Source organism: Dipteris shenzhenensis, chromosome 3 (genome assembly GCF_047967505.1).
Source record: "Dipteris shenzhenensis isolate YYH24624 ecotype China chromosome 3, Dip_SZ_1.0, whole genome shotgun sequence".
Classification (NCBI taxonomy): domain Eukaryota; kingdom Viridiplantae; phylum Streptophyta; class Polypodiopsida; order Gleicheniales; family Dipteridaceae; genus Dipteris; species Dipteris shenzhenensis.
The window spans coordinates 43039602-43057046 of NC_141598.1; the positions used below are offsets into that span (position 1 = coordinate 43039602).

General features: G+C 41.7%; 1 protein-coding gene across 2 annotated transcripts; it reads left to right on the forward strand.

The window, feature by feature from the left end:
- The first annotated feature begins 10689 nt into the window (after positions 1–10689).
- Positions 10690–13732, forward strand: LOC147903833 (uncharacterized). 2 transcript variants are annotated; one of them, XM_087372589.1, is made up of 6 exons: positions 10690–10802; positions 11207–11339; positions 11680–11783; positions 11900–12071; positions 12156–12287; positions 12386–13732. In XM_087372589.1, exons 1-6 carry the CDS (start codon positions 10732–10734, stop codon positions 13478–13480), a joined length of 1707 nt encoding a protein of 568 aa, XP_087228715.1. In that variant the 5' UTR covers positions 10690–10731; the 3' UTR covers positions 13481–13732. The 2 variants fall into 2 exon arrangements, with proteins under 2 accessions (XP_087228715.1, XP_087228716.1); XM_087372590.1 differs by lacking the exons at positions 10690–10802; positions 11207–11339 and adding an exon at positions 11472–11539.
- The last annotated feature ends 3713 nt before the right edge of the window (positions 13733–17445 follow it).

Consider the following 17445-nt stretch of genomic DNA (forward strand, 5'->3'; position numbering starts at 1 on the left):
AATGCAAAGTATATATGCTTGCAAGCCAAGTATGCCTTCTTCTTGTCCACCCTATCTTGAAATTATGCACATGTGCATGTAGGTGTCTCCTTGATGGCAACCACATAACTTGGAGTTTCAGCAAAAGGGTAGTCCAAACTCTGCACCACAAATGTCTCATGCTCCATGGATTTGACAACGTGTTGCTCAACAACACTTGCATGTAGTGCATATGCTCGCTCAATTCTTTGCCTTGTAGCCCTTGAAATCTTTGACCAGTAATATGGACGACGTCCTTCTGGGGTCATCATTGGGTTATGCTTGTGTTGTTCTGACATTTCTTTGTCAACATTATGTTTCTCATCTTATTGTTCTTGTTCACCACATCGGTTGCACCCATCTGTCCCTTGTCCTAATGTACTTGACATCATCTCTAGCTTGAACATAGCATTCATTATCATGTCCACCTCCATCTGTGTTAACAAAGTCCCCAATTATACTGGCCATGTGTGAGGCACGGTGTGAGGAACTGGAGTGATGTTGCTATCCACATTCCAAGTTGTGTGTGTAGGTAGTATTGCAAAACCACATTATTTGTGTTGTTGGCCTACCATATAGATGTTTTTGTGTAGCCAAAAAACAAGGGGCCGGTGTGGGGATCTACTCTTTGAAATAATCTCATGACACTCCCTTTTTTCAAGTGTCCAACCCAAACATTTTACATAGCTTCTTGAGTTTGTCCTAATTGCCCAAAAAGCATCATTGACCATCCTTTCAACAACAAGCCTACCATCTTGGTCCCAATCGCGAGTTTGCACTTCTTGAGAAGCATTAGTAGAAGAAGGCATACTTTATGGCATATTGACTTGAACTGCATTAAGAATAATCCTTCTTGGATGACCTCTTTCTCCCCTTGGTTGGTTCACATACTCATATTCTGGCCTATGGCTACTCCCTTTAATTGCCTCTACCACCCTTGCTATCTTTAAAACCAAAAGGTAATTATCTTCAACACAAACTCACCACTTAATCAATTGGAGAAGAAGAGCACAATCACACCACGAAAATGACAGCAGACTGGGTACAATCTCCCCCCCTAGATGAGTGGCTCATGCTTCCTCCATCTAAAGTATTTATGATATTTCATAAAAGCATCAAGGAGCCAAAATTATCCCTCTCTTCCAAAATGAGGGATTTGCTTTACATAGCCATCTTAGGGCCCAAAAATGAATTATGCTCACTACAAAATATATTGCTCAAACTTGCAATAATAAAGCAAATACAAAATTGGCCCATGGCAATATATAATGCGCTGTGCAACACCTCGATCGGTACCCTCGCACTAACTCCAATCCTCGTTATGAGTTCCATCACCTGTACTCAAGCCGCCAATTACATTAGTTATTAACAATCGATTGAATGAATCATCGAATCAACTGATCCCAACATAACCTCGATCAAAGCACAATAATCAAGCACAACACCAATAACACTAGCGACATCAGTAGTAACATGGAATCACCCACAATACCGACCATCTGGCATGGCCAAACACAAGCTAGTCAGGCATCCCCAACTAACCACACAAAGTATCCACTAGCACCCCTGCCGCGGCCAGTGCGCTCCTATGGAGTACTTTGCCATAGTCACACTTGACTAAAATCATAATGTCCAAAGCAAGATATATCAGAAATATAATTTTCGTAACATCCCTCTTGCTTGGATTGCAACTGACCTCAGTTGCGTATTTGATTATAGGAACCAATGAGGTTTGGAAAAGTTCGAAAGAACTGCTCAGGCATCCACTGAGCATCATTCTCTCATATGATTCTTAAATTTGAGCAAGTATTTAGTATAGACGTTTCCTTTTCGGGTTGAGGTCTATTGATGATCAATAATGCATTTAGGTTCTAGAATTTCTTCTTCATCAACAATCAATGGAGCCTCTTCATAGACTGGATGAATAGGTAAAGGTCCTTTGAAGGGCTTTAAGAGGCTGATATGGAAAGCATTATGTATTTTCCAATTATCAAGTAATTCAAGCCTATAAGGTAGATCATTGATTTTCTAAGTCACCTTGAATGGTCCATAAAAACATGGGGACATCTTGATTACTGGCCATTTCTCATCACTCTTCAATCTTCTTTTCTCAATCCAAAGAAGTACATAATCACCTTCTTTAGAAAGCATGTGTTTTCGTTTCTTATTAGCTTGTTTTGTGTACTTCTCTTGAGTGATTGCAATGGCTTCTCGAACCTCTTTGAGAATATTTTAATAGTCGTGGGTAAATGCATCTGCTGCCTCCACTGTATGGGTCAATCATGTAATAGGAATAGGTAAAACCTTCCCATAGATAATCTCAAAGGGTGCTCTTCCAGTTGCAGAATGAGGAGTATTATTATAAGCAAACTGTAAGAGATGAATGTATTTGTCCCAAGTCTTTGGTTGACTTCCTACATAAGCTCTTATCATATCCAGAATAGTACTGTTTGTAACTTCAGTTTGTCCATTCGATTTTGGATGAAAAGCTGATGAGAAACCTAACTTAGTGCCTAGATTATGAAATAATGCAGTCCAAAAATCACTGCAAAACTTCGAATCTCGATCGGACACTATAATCTTTGGCAAGCCATGATGAACAAAGATATGCTTGATGAATAAATGTGCAGCTTGCTGAGCTGTTAAAGTCTTCTTGCATGCGATGAAATAAGCTTGCTTACTAAAGCAATCTACTATCATCCAAATTATATCATTTTGATTCGCTGTAGTAGGAAAACCTGTTATGAAATCCATAGATATTTATTCCCAAGGTTGCGTAGGAATAGGCAAGGGCATTAGCAATCCTGGGTCTTTCCTTTGTAACTCTTGATCTTCTGGCAAGTGATGCATTCGGCTACAAACTTAGCCACATCTTTTCTTATAGTAGGCCAATGAAATTCCCTCGCTATCACTTGTAAAGTAGCAGTCACTCCCCTATGTCCCATATATGGTGGTTGGTGCATTTCTTCCATTACAATTTGTCTAAAGGGTCGAGTGATGCATAATTTCTTTTGATAAAAGAGGTATCTGTCATTGTATGAATAGTCCAACATAGGATTCCAATTATTATTCTCTAATTTGTTCCATATATCGGAAAAGTCTAGATCCTCTTGATAGGAATTCTTCATACCTTCGAAAGGCTGGGTCTCTATAGCAGTGATGTGATTAATACTTGGCTTTCTGCTAAGAGCATCAGCAACTACATTTCTTTTCCAGGTTGATACTGAATCATGGGTTGAAGACTATGTATAAATGATGCCCATTTGATGTGCTTATCGAATATAAGTGGCTGGGTCAACAAATGCTTGATACTTTGTTGATTGGTTTTGATAAGAAACTCAGCTCCCATCAAATAGTGTTTCCACATTCATAAGGCATGCACAACAGCAGTTAATTCTTTATCACATGTGCTATAATTGCATTCTGTTGGTTTTGATTTTCTGCTCTCATATGCTATTGCATGTCCATCTTGCAAAAGTACGGCTCCAATTCCATATCCACTAGCATCGGTTACAACTACAAAGAATGGTCTAGAGAAATTGGGTAGTTGCAACATAGGAGCTTGTGTGAGAGCTTCTTTTGAAGCTGTAAAAGATTTATCTTGACGCTCGGTCCATAAGAAATGCTTAGCTTTTCTAAGAAGGTCTGTCAATAGATGTGCAATGTCTGCAAAATTCTTGACAAACTTGCTGTAAAAGCTACACAATCCCAAGAATGATCTTAATTCGTGTATATCTCAGGGTTTAGGCCATGTGACTATGCATTCAATCTTCTTTGGATCCACTCGAATCCCATCGGGAGATACAATGTGACCCAAATACTCTGTCTGATCTTGAAAGAAACTACTCTTTTCACGATTTATGTACAATTGATTTTCTTTCAAGAGTGAAAAGACTAGCTTCAGATGTTCCTTATGCTCCTAAACATCTTTGCTAAACACCAGAATATCATCGAAAATTACTATCGCAAAATCTTGATGTTTAAGAAAGATTTGGTTCATCATTCTGCTAAAAGTAGTTGGAGCATTAGTGAGCCCAAAAGGCAAAACTAGGAACTCATAATGTCTCGTTTGAGTTCTAAAGGCAATCTTGTATATATCCTCTTCTACCATACGAACTTGCGGATTTGAGATCTATCTTACTGAAGACCTTGGCCCCTTTCAATTTGTCCAAAAGATCATCAATCCTAGGGATTGGGATATTTGTTCTTTACTATGATTTTGTTTAGTCCATGATAGTCTATGCACATTCGATAGGTTCCATTTTTATTTTTGACTAATAAGACAAGTGCTCCATAAGGAGAACTGTTGGGTCTTATCAATCCTCTCTCTATCAGTTCCTCCACTTGCTTTTGAATTTCCTTTTATTCTAGCTGATTGACTCTATAAGAGCTTTGCAAGCTAGAGTGTTGCCCGGTAGGATTTCTATCCTATGATCTTCAGGTCAAGAACATGGTAGTCCATGCGGTAAATCCTTTAAGAAACAATCAAAAATTTGAGAAAGAAACTTTTGGTGTGTAGGCTTAGTGTTTGGCTAAGTAGATGAAGGGAAATGAGTTTATGGTGGATACACCTCATGTTGATGCTCAACACATGCATGAGTGGTCTGGCTATAGTCTTAGTTTGGCAGTTTGTCCAGAGGAAGAGTTAAGAACCAATGATGTAGGTTGCAAATTGGATGACCATGAGATGGAAGTTGATGATCAGATGTTTGTTAATTCAGTATATGATTATGAGTGGGATTCAAATGTGTCAGAGAGGAGTAGAGGTGAGGAATGGTTGTTTCCATCACAAGATTATGTGAACTGGTATGGAGGAGGAAATACAATAGTATATATTGATGATGCCATATATAAAGAACCCAGGGGGTTGCTGAAAATGGAAGATCATGATAGGATGTATCAATGGTTATTTGACAAAGGAAAATGTTTGAAGAATTGGAAGGTATATGCACCGAGATTTTTGTTTGATCTAGGAGGATAAATAGTCTCTATTTGTACTGCTGCTGGACATGAATGCCACAGCAGAAGAAAGGGGTTGCTAAAGGTGTGTGAAGATTTTTGAAAACCCCAAACTCAACTTGTACATGTGTACATGAGTGATGTTCCGTATTGTGGTAAAGGCATGGGAGCACTCATTGACTCAGTGTGGGCGTCATGAATGTGTGGTTATATGTGGCAATCAAGCTTTAGGCTTTGCTGGAAGGTTATGTGAAACGGTGTGCTTTGAGACTAAGGTTGGAACATGTGCTTAAGTGCCTTGGTGTATGAAATTGTGGGAATCCTTGGAGAGTGGTAAAAGGCAAAGGTGACGTGGCACTTATCAAAAAGGCATGCAAAGGTGGCTACGTGAGGACGAGAAGAGGAGCTTCTGGAGGGTGAGGTGGCAACGGAGGACATCGCTACTTGGCTGCCTCTCTCTCTGCCTAGAGGAGGTGGAGGAAGGAAGGAGGACAGTTTTGGAGGGAGAGTGTGGACTTCACGTGGAAGAGGATGAGCCAGCCAGGAGGCAGGAGAAGCCGAGAATGGGAGAAGAAGAAGGGTGATAGAGCTGGCGCGAGGTCTTTGATGGATGTGGAGGCTCATAGTGGAGGGCAGGAGAATCGTGAAGGCCAGAGATCCACGGATGCTCCATGAGCAAGAGAGAGGTAGGTGCAGGGAGCTTCCGGGAGGGCATTGCTACAAAGCAAGTTGGAGAGATAAGGTGGGTATAGAGTGAGGAGGGGAATAGCTATGAGGTAGCTATTATAGCTTGAAGGCACAGATGAGCAAGAATGGTGGGTTGCATCATTACCACCGCTTGTTGATGATCTTTGGGAAAGATATAATAAGATTTCTGACCGTGGTCACTTTGTGGGTGGTTGTCCGGTGAATTGTGGGATTGGATGCATTATGAATCTGAATGCTTTGTGAGCTTGAGCTCAGACAGTAGGAGCTTGTGTTGGGCTATGTGGTCCATTGGGTTTCTTTCTGAGGTTGTTAGGCTTCCAGAGGAAATGTGCCCAGTGTATGTGCTGAATGTAGAGGGGTGTAGAGACAAGGTTGTTGAATGAATGCCTTTTACCTTCTGATAGTGTTATTCAGTTGTTTTAAATGTGGATGAGGGTGGTTGTGAAGGCGAATTAGGCTCTACTACTTTTGTCCATCCAGCGTGTGTGTGTAATAATGCCATATTAAAAAAGTATTTAATATCATTGAGAGAGAGAGAGAGAGAGAACCCTTAAGACATAACGTGCTCATGTACGAAAATGAGTCCTAACCCAAATACTTTTCATTATCCCCTTGAAACTGATTGCAACCGTGAGACGTGGTCACAAAAGTCCAATCTTGTGACCTTAAATATTTTAATGCTATTTCTTAGTTATGAATTTAAGAGATAAACAATCATAACGACACTTATTTTTGGAGTTCATGTGGAGAAAGGTTTGTAACCAAAATATAAAGGCCGATGCTAAATTCCTTACTAAAAAATCCTTTAATAGCATTGAGAGAGAGAGAGAGAGGGGGGGGAGAGGAGGGGGGGGGGAGGAGGGAGGGAGGGAGGGAAGGAAAAAGAGAGAGAGAGAGAGGGGGGGGGGGAGGGGAGGAGGGAGGAAGGGAGGGAAGAAGAGAGAGAGAGAGAGAGAGAGAGAGAGAGGACCACCATACAATACATATAATCAATTACTTAGAAGCGTAGATTGAACACAAAGTCATTAAATAGACAGCAACAAATGAAAGGAAATGCACCCAACTTTAGAGAAGACTGTGGAGTAAAAAAAGAACATAAACGATTCTCTGTATCCCTATGGGGCTTGTAGGAGGATCCATCTTAGCAAGACTCAAGGAACTAACCCAACGCCCTCTGCTCTTTTCTTTCCCCTTCCCTCTCTTCCCTTAATTAGTTAATGCAATGCAAAAGGAATGTAAAAGCTTTTTTTTCTTATAAAAGCAACCTTCTAAACTACTCCTAAAAAATACTGTATCGCTTCTCCTTCTCCACATTACAGGTTACCAATTGATTGGATTTTCTCCCCCCAATCTTAGAAGCACCTATGTCAATGCCAAGCTTGCGTGGAAAGGTGCACATGTATGTCAAATGTGTATATTTAGAAAAGGCATCATTACAAAGTAGGTAACGATTTCACATGCATCCCCTCTTTACTTCTCATTAAATGGAACATTGGAATTGGAATTGTCACTGTGATGGTTATTGGAATCATAAGCACTAAAAAGTTAGACAAGGGATACTATAAATTGACAATACATTGGAATAAGGAAAAGAGAACCATAGATTAGTGAGCTACTTTTGGAATCCTATGTGGACGGTGTTAAGAACAAACCCCTCATAAACTTGCTCTTATGTTGTGTACATTTTGTAAATGCATAGCAATTGAATTTTTTGGGTTTGTCATTCTCGATATGCAACTTAGAACACAATGGAGGCCCTGAGTGGCATACATGGATCATGATCTTGTGAGGTTTATTGTGCTTATGGAGCTGGTGCACTTTAGAACATGTGCATCCTCTCACAATCATGCTACTTTTGATGTGTAAGTTGGTTGCAAGTGGTTTTTTAGCGTACCTTCACATTTTATATTGTAAGCCACACCTACCTCCAGCCACACACATAACATGTAGACACATTTATGAGTACATGCGTGCATGAATGCCTCTCTCTCTCTCTCTCTCTCTCCATGCACAAGCGTTGAAGATACATGTACTAAGCATAAAAAAGTCAAACATATCTAGAGGGTGCTACCGGCCCAAATTTATAGTTGTTTTTTGCTAAAGTTTTCTTGTTTGTGGACAAGTTGCTTACTACGGACGCAACACTTTAGGAAAAGATGCTTCTTGATTGAAAGTCATAACTCTAGAAAGCATCTTCATAGGGAGGCAAAAGTGAGAAGGAAATTGTTAAAGAAAGTAGAATATTATGAGACCCCAATGAGTATATTTTGAGAGCCTAATGTGTAAAAGTTGTAAGGTAGAATTTATTCTTTTATAAAGAAAGATCCAAGTAGCTTGCAACGTCCACCTCACCTTCCGTAGAGATGAGCCACCACCTAAGTATGACCATGGGTGTTCATCAGCAATGATAGTAAGGTGCTGGACTTGAGCCTCATAGTTGCACTTGGGTTGGGGAAGGCGAATAGTGTAAGCATCAATTTTGTTGAAGGCCATCATCTTCACGTGAGATGGGGTAAAGTAACGATAGTACTTTTGTGATGGAGGCCTCATCCCCCATGTATTAGCGAGGATCTTCCTTAGTAATAATGCTTGGTTCAAGCATCAAGGGAATGTTGGGGATGGTGATCACATTGCTTTTTGGACACCACATCTCTCAATTAGATGCTACTATCCAAGAAGATGATGTGTACATGGTACGAAAGAGGTTGGGCCACCTTAGTTTTTTAAGTGGGCATCCCCATGACATTGTTAGGGTTGCCATTGTAGCAACCCCATTATTGATGTCTAGAATTGATAGCTAGCAAGAGATTACTTCGTGCAAAGGGCTTGCTAGCCAACTTGTCATGTATCATTACTTATATGATATGTCCATATTGCCAAAATATATTGGGTATCCATAGTCATCTAGCAACCATCTAGCAACTTTGAACTGACAAGATGTGATGCAAGGTGTGTGATGTACTAAGTGGAGTTTCTCAGGTTAGGCTCTACCTTGTGTGGGGCTCTAAGGAGATGTGGTAGGACAAGTGGTTCCTTGTTTTTGTGTATTTGTTGAGAGCTCCCAAAGCAACTGTAGTTTATGTTGTTAGAGAGAGTTAACATGTTGTAGCCAACTCAATACTCTTATAGGGCATTGGATTCTTGGGCTCCAACTCTCTCTCCAAATAGTCCTCTATTCAAACTAGCCCTGCTAGCTGCGTTTTCATTGTCAGTTTACCCCTCTATGTGTGAGGGCCTTAGTCGAGCATTGAGACAGTGAACGAGGAGAAGCCTCATCTCGAATACATTCATTTCTTAGACCTAAGATGTGGCTGACAAGTATGCCATTCCATAATCAGGTCCTAAGTATATGTTTGAGAGAGCTAAATCACAAGGAGTTGGGAATATATGAAATTGGAGCCTGTGCACATATAAGGAGAGCTTTTCTCCTACGTGGGAACATGCTATAATAAAAGTGATGTGGTGTCGTATTATTTGATGGAAACTGAGGTGTTAATCCTAGTTAGGATTGTATTTGTGTCCATCCTTTTTCTGATTCTGTAGATGTGTAGAACGAACAGTGGAGATTAGAAGAGGTATGGTCTTGATCAACCATTGGCAACATGTGAGGGGGATTGTGAAAGAGGATGTGATGGGCCATGGGGTGTGTAGGGTGGAAGATGGGAAGGTGAGGGAAAGTCAAAGACAAAAATTAGTGAGTAGGATTGAAATAGAATGAAGCGGACTAAGAGTAGGTCCCTATAAACTTGATTTTTTGATTGGGAGCTTAAGCAACCATTTGTAGGTGGTTGTTAATACCTCAACATGTGTCCTTCACAAGAGAGAGTAGTCCTCCACAACATAGTGTAGTGCCCATGGACAATGTGATGCATCGAGTGAACTTTTTTTGGGTTATAGGAGAAGGCTTTTAGTGTTTTTGTAGGTGAGAATGAGCTCCCTAGAGTGGATAAGGCTCTGTACACACTATGCCATTGCCTGCCAAAGCCATGATTCCCCCCCTTTTGGTGGGCAAAACTCAATACACACCAAATGTGTCTGCCCATAAGGATTTTGCTTCCATGTCACGAAGGGTTGAGTTGAAGTCCCAACAGATTGCATTGGTAATAAATGATGCTCGTGTTAAGAGATTGCTTGCCCATATGCTTGGGTAGGGGGTCTTGTTTGCCTATTTTGTGCAGGTGGTGTGAGCGATGGACTTAGTGATTTTTTTGCATGTCGGAGGTTGCCCTTGTAGAAGGGAGCTTGGGGAGTGAGAAGGGCTTAAGGTTGGGTTTAGACCAAGCACATGCCCAACTTGCAAAAGAGGTCTTCAATGTTGGACCATAACTTGTTGGGCAGAAGAGAAGGTTGTCTGGCACTGCCTCCTTTGGCCCAAAGCCTTGGGCAAGAGGTGTAGAGGCAATGTAGGACTTTGGCAGGTTGTAAACAAGAGCACGACGAATCGACTGCTAGATCATTGCAAATTTATAGACAAGCTTGTGTGGTGGTGTGCTCGTGTGAACACCACATTGGCAGGCGGCCTCCTTCCAAGATCCTTTGAGCTTGTTTCCACGCCTTCCATGGCATCACATTGGTGGTGAGTTGGCATGAGCGCTAGGAGCCAGTGCCCACGGTCATGGGTTTTGGTGGGTGCTTGGTGGTGTGGAGGACGGCAGTGGGTGGGACTGGTGGCGCAACGAGCCAACTGGAGGCAGGCGTGCAGGGGTCGGGGTGGGTAGTAGGGTCGACTCGTCCGTGGTGGTGTGGGTGAGGGCAGAGGGTGGAAGTGGTGGAGCAAGGAGCCAACGGGAGGGAGGGAAGACTCTTTCTTGAAAACCACCAGCTGAGCGAATGGTGTGGGAAGAGGGTCGTGGCCGCCGATGTGATAGTGTAAAGGGGAGATTTAATAATAAAGTGGATGATGATGAAGGGAGGTTAATAATTAATTTTTGAAAAGAGGGGGGTTTGCAGGCTACACAGGGGCGTTGAAAAGGTTGTGTGCTCTTGCTTTTGTGGGAGCTTTGCCGTTGCTGCCGGCAGGCTGGCTATGGCGCCTTGCCCTCTCCAATGGCCTCCCTCCCCTTCTTCTGCTCTTGCTCTTTGCTCGATTGCGTCCATCCCTTCCCCAAATCCAGATGGTACGTCTTTCTCCTCCTCCATCTCCATCTTTCTTCTCGCTCTGTAGACTCTTCCCTCCTTTGCTTCGCCCGGACATCGTCTGGATTGCCCCTTTGCTTGTTCAATCCTGCAGCCAGCTCTGCATTGCTCACCACTTTTATTCTCCCTGCATTGTGCATCTCTTCCCCTTCATCCTGCCCCAACGACACATAGCTTCCACTGCACCTCCACAAGTTTTCCAAAACGTTCAGAATCGGAGCCCAACTTTTTGCTCTCTTCTTCCTCTCTCTGCGAGCGATGGGAATGTGCGAGGAGGAGGGTTTTTGGCACGAAAAATGTGCTACGGAACCTCGGCTTGTTGCCGCTCTTCTGTCCGTTACTTTTCCCTGATGTCAGTTGCATTTCTTCTTGGCTCTCCTTGCAGTAAGAAACTCTTGAAGGTGTCCATGTCCCGAATCCGGTTGCTGCGGAACCGCCAGGCAGTTCAAGTGAAACAAATGCGTCGAGATGTTGCTCAGCTCTTACAACTTGGCCAAGAGCAAAATGCTCGTTTGCGGGTAAGCACACACCTGCCTTGGGAATTCCACCAGGTTGCTGCGCTCTTTCGCAGCTCGTATTGCTCGTGTTGTCGACACAATCTGAGCTGCATTTGAACAATTGGTGTCACATTTGAGGCTATTTTGTTAGCTGCGCGCCACCGCGGTAATTGTTCTGAAAATCTAATCCAAAGAGCGCGCAGATCGGCAAAATTATGTTGGTATAAAACACCTGAGCATACGCACACCTGAGAAATTTAGTCTTGCCGTAGGGAAGGAACGAACCGTTGGAATGCGTCTTCGTTTGGACGTCCTTCTCTTTCTAATTCATTTAAATCGTATTGCTTGGCCCTTTGATAAGCTGGGACGCGTTTGGAAGAATCAGAGCCTTCTCTCTGCTCAGGACACGATAAGACGGTACTGTGAGCTAGTGATCGCCAACCTGTCCAACATCTCCGGGCAACGGTGAGAATGCCTAAATCGGTTCGTTAGAATTGGGTTTTATGCGCAAACAGACCTGAGTTTGTGGTTACGCATCAGACATTACTGTACCGTGATAGGCGTTCTTGATTATGACGCAGAGCATGTCCGTTGGACTTGAAGGAACCTCTAGAAACCTTGGCCTTTGTTGCCTCAAACTGCGGAGATCTGCCAGAATTGCAGGAGCTCCGCGACATTTTGGCAATGAAGTATGGGAGGGAGTTTATCACGGCGGTACAAGAGCTACGGCCTGATTGTCACGTAAACAAAGCGGTACAATCCAGACCTTACACACTAGGACGCTTTCAGCTGCCAGAATAAAATGGTAATTCTCTCAAATTCTCTCCTCGTCCGCAGATTTTGGAGACTTTCTCTTCGCAAGACCCATCTGAGGCGGTGAAACAAGCATTGCTGGTGGACGTTGCTGCCGAGTACAATGTATTACAGAAACTAAAACCTGTGATTGCAGCGCCAGCTGAAGATTTACCTGTGAGTTTTTCCGCCGCTTGCCAGTTGTTCGAATGGTTTTACCATCGCTTTTTGTTTGTTACTTACAACAATACCAAAACTGTGGAGTTATTTTCCAGAAGCATTCATCCCCTGGCTTGGTTGCGAGGTTAAAAACAATGGGTCGGGTTGGGAATCGAGAGAAGGATGACGATCCTCTCGATGCCACAGAAAGGAATAGATCTAGGCAGAGAAATGAGACCCTTGGCTTATCCTCTGGCAGCTCAAGAAAACCTGTAGAATCTAACGCTGAAGGTCACGTGTTAGGGCAGCAAAAGGTTCTTGATAATTCCTCAAAGCTGACCAAGTCTACAGAAAACATTGGAGTTGGTTTAAATTCCACTCGACAGGATAGACCAAAAGACCTTGACAATGGCCATGACTTGAGGAGGAAAACTAAATTGCGAAAGTCTAGGAAAGGAAGAGAACAAAAAATTAAAATAGACAGGATGCATGAGATTCCCTGGCGGACAGGTGATTACCTGCACACAGACATGAGCGATGGGTATTTGGCTTCTAGAGAGACGTTTTCAGAGCAAGAACCAATTAGTGCACAGGAGGGCAAGCCCTGTACTCACAGCCAACGTGGTCAAGGCAATGTTAAACTTTCAAATGGAGAGCCTCTTACAAAGGGATCAAATGCCAAAGATTCCAGGAAAGCATCCACAAGGAGAGAAGCCAAAGTTGTTAGCACAGGTCAGGAAGATGCTAGTGATTTTAATAGCAGTGGTGGCCCTGGACTTCTTGATGCCAGGTACTTTAAGGGGCGAAGGTCTCATAGGACCAAGGGCCTCAACTCATCAACTAAGTTGATGGATAGCTCAGATGCAAAACCAGTATCCTATTCTCCAGCAGAACATGACAACAAACAACGCAATTTTGATGCCAAATTCAGCTATCTGACGCTGCCATCCTCAGTCTTCATCCCTGAGTCCTCACCTAGTCCCATTTCTGCACCTCCACAACGTCCACCACCACCACCTCCACCACACAGAGTTGTTTCCTTGCCAAACCAATCCAATGACAGCCCTCCAGTTTTACCTCAACGTTCTTCCACTTTGGAACCCAACATCTTCAGAGAAAAGCAAGAATCTCACGTTCATCCAAGGCTCCCTCAGTACGATGACTTGGTTGCCAGGTTTGCTGCTCTGAAGCAAAAGCCACCTGAAAAATAGCTTAAACATCATTTAGGATTAGTTTCCACGATACGTTTCTATAAGCTCATGTAAAGTAGCATTGATTCCCTGCCACAATGGCATGGTTGTGCTGAACTGTTTCCAAGATAAAAGGGTATTGAAGTTGAATATTATTTTTTAGGATTGAACATGGAGGTTATGCAGGGTTGAACCTGCAACTAAACAGAGCCACTTGTTTTTTTAAAGATGTCAACAAAGCGTGAGTATCTGAACACTGAAATTTTTCTTGAATCTTCTGGCTGTAAATGTCTAGTTATGTCTTCACTTGAAGCATCATCAAACCTTCTCTGGTGCTGAATCCTGAGTCTTTGTGTCTGGATTTTCTTTGAATTCTATCTGTCTGAGGAAGTTGCCCACTGAGCTGGAATCTTCTGTTTCTATTTGTCAAGATTCATGACCTGAACCTTCTCTTTCTATTTCTTTACAATTCATGGTGGTAATTGCGGTCTTCAACTCTTCTGTTTCTTGATATTTGACCTTTTTGAATCCCTTCTATCCTTTCGATCTAAAATCCTCTGATTCATCCAATTTTTCTAAGGAAACAGGCATCTCTTCGAAATGCTTCCATCTTTGTCTTAATGTTGGTGACCAAACCAGTGGCAGACAGGATCACGTTGCATCACACGTTTTTAAAGGAGAACCTTTCTGCTCTGATGTTGCAGGACATGCTAATCTTGAAAGTACAAATGCTTAGGAAAGCAACAGAGCAATTAACTTAAGATTGTTTGCTCTGTAAAGTCTTCAAATGAATTGCTTGTGAATATCTGAAACGTATTGTAATTTTCCTTCATGTGCGACTTAGTTATATTCCAGAATCCTATGCAAAACAAAGTATTTTAGCAAAACTTCCCAAAAGGACATTAGCACATCATACAACAATCAGTGCCAACTGAAGCCATAGAGAAGGAAACACCTGCTTTTATCTAAGACTCTTCAGCAGTGAAAAGATATTTGATGAGAGTAGTGTAATACTTTCTTCTATCTGCTACTGTAAAAGGCCACAATATTCCTTAGGACATCAAGTATAACAATCACTGCCAATCTGAAGCCTGCCTTCCTCTACGACTCTTCAGCAGTGAAAAGATATTTGATGAGGGTAGTGTAAGACTTAATCTACCTGCTACAGTAAAAGGTCACAATATTCCTAATCTTTGAGATGGCATGCAAACTAAAACCAACGATAGAGACCCATACATTCCTAAGAAGCTAAGAAATGTGAAGAAAGATTTGGCTTTGTAGAAGGCAGCTCAGGAAGTATATACATTACCATTTTGGGACAAGGAATCTTAGTATTTAAAGTATTGTCTTAGCCTGACAATAAGTATATATGTTACCATTTCCGGACATGGCAGCTGAGTATCTAAAATATTCTAATTGTGATAATGTTATGCATACGTACCACGTTTCCTCTACAAAGCCACCTTCTCTTCTTTTAAGGCATGTTCAGTCGGAAGGATACAAAGATTGAGTGAAGTCTTGTGGGATCTTTTCCTGGTAACATAGTTTTCACATTTTCCCGGGTCAAATGGATTAATAATGACAGGACAGAAGAAAGCTGAGAAGAGAGGTAAAGAGAAACTAAGGCTATGGAGGCTCAAAGTAGTCAAGCATAGCGGAAATGAGTAGAAGCAAGAAAGTGAATCGATCTTCCATTAGGTGATGCCTCTAGATATAGGCAGATTACCTTATCCATCTCCTCCTAGATCCTTCCAGCCAATCATACATTTTTCCTTTCTACATCAATCTCAAGGCTCTCTAGCATCACATATTTCAACACCCCCCTTGATGCTAGGCCATGTCATCAGAGTTGTAGTGCGAAATTACAATGATAATCCCCCCCCCCCCTACTCCCCTATCAGGCTCGTTAGCCAGTGGTGTAACTAGCATGTGGGAATTTCCACTCTCATGGATTACTACTCATAAGGTAATGTCACTCACGAGCTCTTAATTCCTTGTAGCTTCCTTGGCTACATCATCGGTGCCTAAGGCAAGCTTATTACAAAAAAAATATTTTAAAAGAGACTCATTATTTTGGACAGATGTTTCCACAAGATTAGCCTGGTAACAATTCTTTTCATCATGTCCATACTTCTTGCAAATAGTGCATTGTGGTTTGCCCTTATTCCTGCAATACTTTTCCTCATGGCTTGTCATTCCACAGTAGGTGCATTTCACCTTCCGATTTCCCTTTTGGAAACCTGTCTTAGTACTTATGAATGCTTGAGTGCCTCCATTACGAGGATTACCAAAAAGCGAGCGGAAATAACCGAGCAAAGTAATTGAACAGAGCGATGAAAAACGAGCAAACCATCCATTATATGAGACATTATCAATTCATAAATTTAATTGAAGCTCAATCAATATAACCAAAGTCTAACTTTCCTCCACCTTTGCTCAAACATATAAAATCTTTATTGAAAGTTGTTGGCGCCTCTCTTGCCTCCTGGCCTCCTATTGCCTATTGTAGCTACCTTTCTTTATTACCTCTTGCCTCTAGGAGTGGAATCTCTATTTCTTTACACCTATTCCTCATTTAGAACAAATGGTAGCGGCACCAAAAGACCTCAATTCTTTATGTTTTTCTCATAACCTCTTCTCTTTTTACCCCACTTCGCATGACCTTGAAAATACATTTTTCCTTTGCCTTTTGCATCATAAATAAAATCAAAAACTAGAGGGAATTATTTTGTATTATTTTAAGGATATCCAATTTTTTAAAAATTTACTTAGAATCCATATTCATGTACACCTTATCCTCTACACCACTTCAAGGTCAAATTTCAACATGGAACTTGATGGGTGGTAGAGATAGCATATTAATCTGTTGTGCAAAGATGGTCCTAGAAGGCTCAGAATCTCTGCTTACAGAGGCCATAACTACACCACTTCAAGGTCAAATTTCAACATGGAACTTGATGGGTGGTAGAGATAGCATATTAATCTGTTGTGCAAAGATGGTCCTAGAAGGCTCGGAATCTCTGCTTATAGAGGCCATAACTCTTGCTACAGACCTCCGATCGAGATGATTTAAAACCAAAATTGTAGTAATCAAGCTCATCTACGCTACTAGAAGTTCATATTTCAACATTAAGCTTGAGGGTTGGTAGAGGCCGCGTATTAATACGCGGTGCAGAATGGTCCTAGAAGGCCCAAAATCTCGCTTGTAGAGGCCATAACTTTTTCTACAGACCTCTGATCGAGATGATGTAAGAACCAAAATTGTAGTACTCAAGCTCATCTACACTATTCCAAGGTCATATCCATATCTCATCATAAATATTGAGGGGTGGTAGAGACCAAGTATTAATATGCAGTGCAAAATGGTCCCAAAATACATGGAATCTCCGTTTGCATGCAATTATTGGAGTGGATCATTGTGTGTTGTTCTAGATAAAATTCTACATGGTTACCTAAATAAGAAGGAGAAGATATATTGCTTAGAAAGCTCCTTTGAATCATTGTGTGATGCAAGAGATCAAATATACTTGGTTTTATGATGCATTTAGGCCATACACCTCCAATATTTACTATATATATTGAACTTATCTTTGAGAAGCTAAATATACAACAAATGAGTAACTAGTGGACTCATTATCAGGCTTGAGGTATAGAAGGAACTTGGAGCATCATCCACCATGCATTTTCAATAAAAAGAAAGGGATCCACTAGTTTCATTGAATGTAATTTGATCCTTTTGTATCCTCTAGGTGGCCTATGAATGGAGATGGGATGTGTTATTGCACCTCTCATCATAGAATTCTTGACAAATGGGCATGCATGCTTCTCTTTTGATAATAATACTATGAATGGAGATGGGATGTGGTATTGTACCTCTCATCAAAGAATGCTTGACAAATGGGATGCATGCTTCTCTTTTGATAATAATACTTTGATTGAGGGTAGTGTTGGGAGCCCCTTGTGTAGGTTGCTAGTGCCAAGAGAGC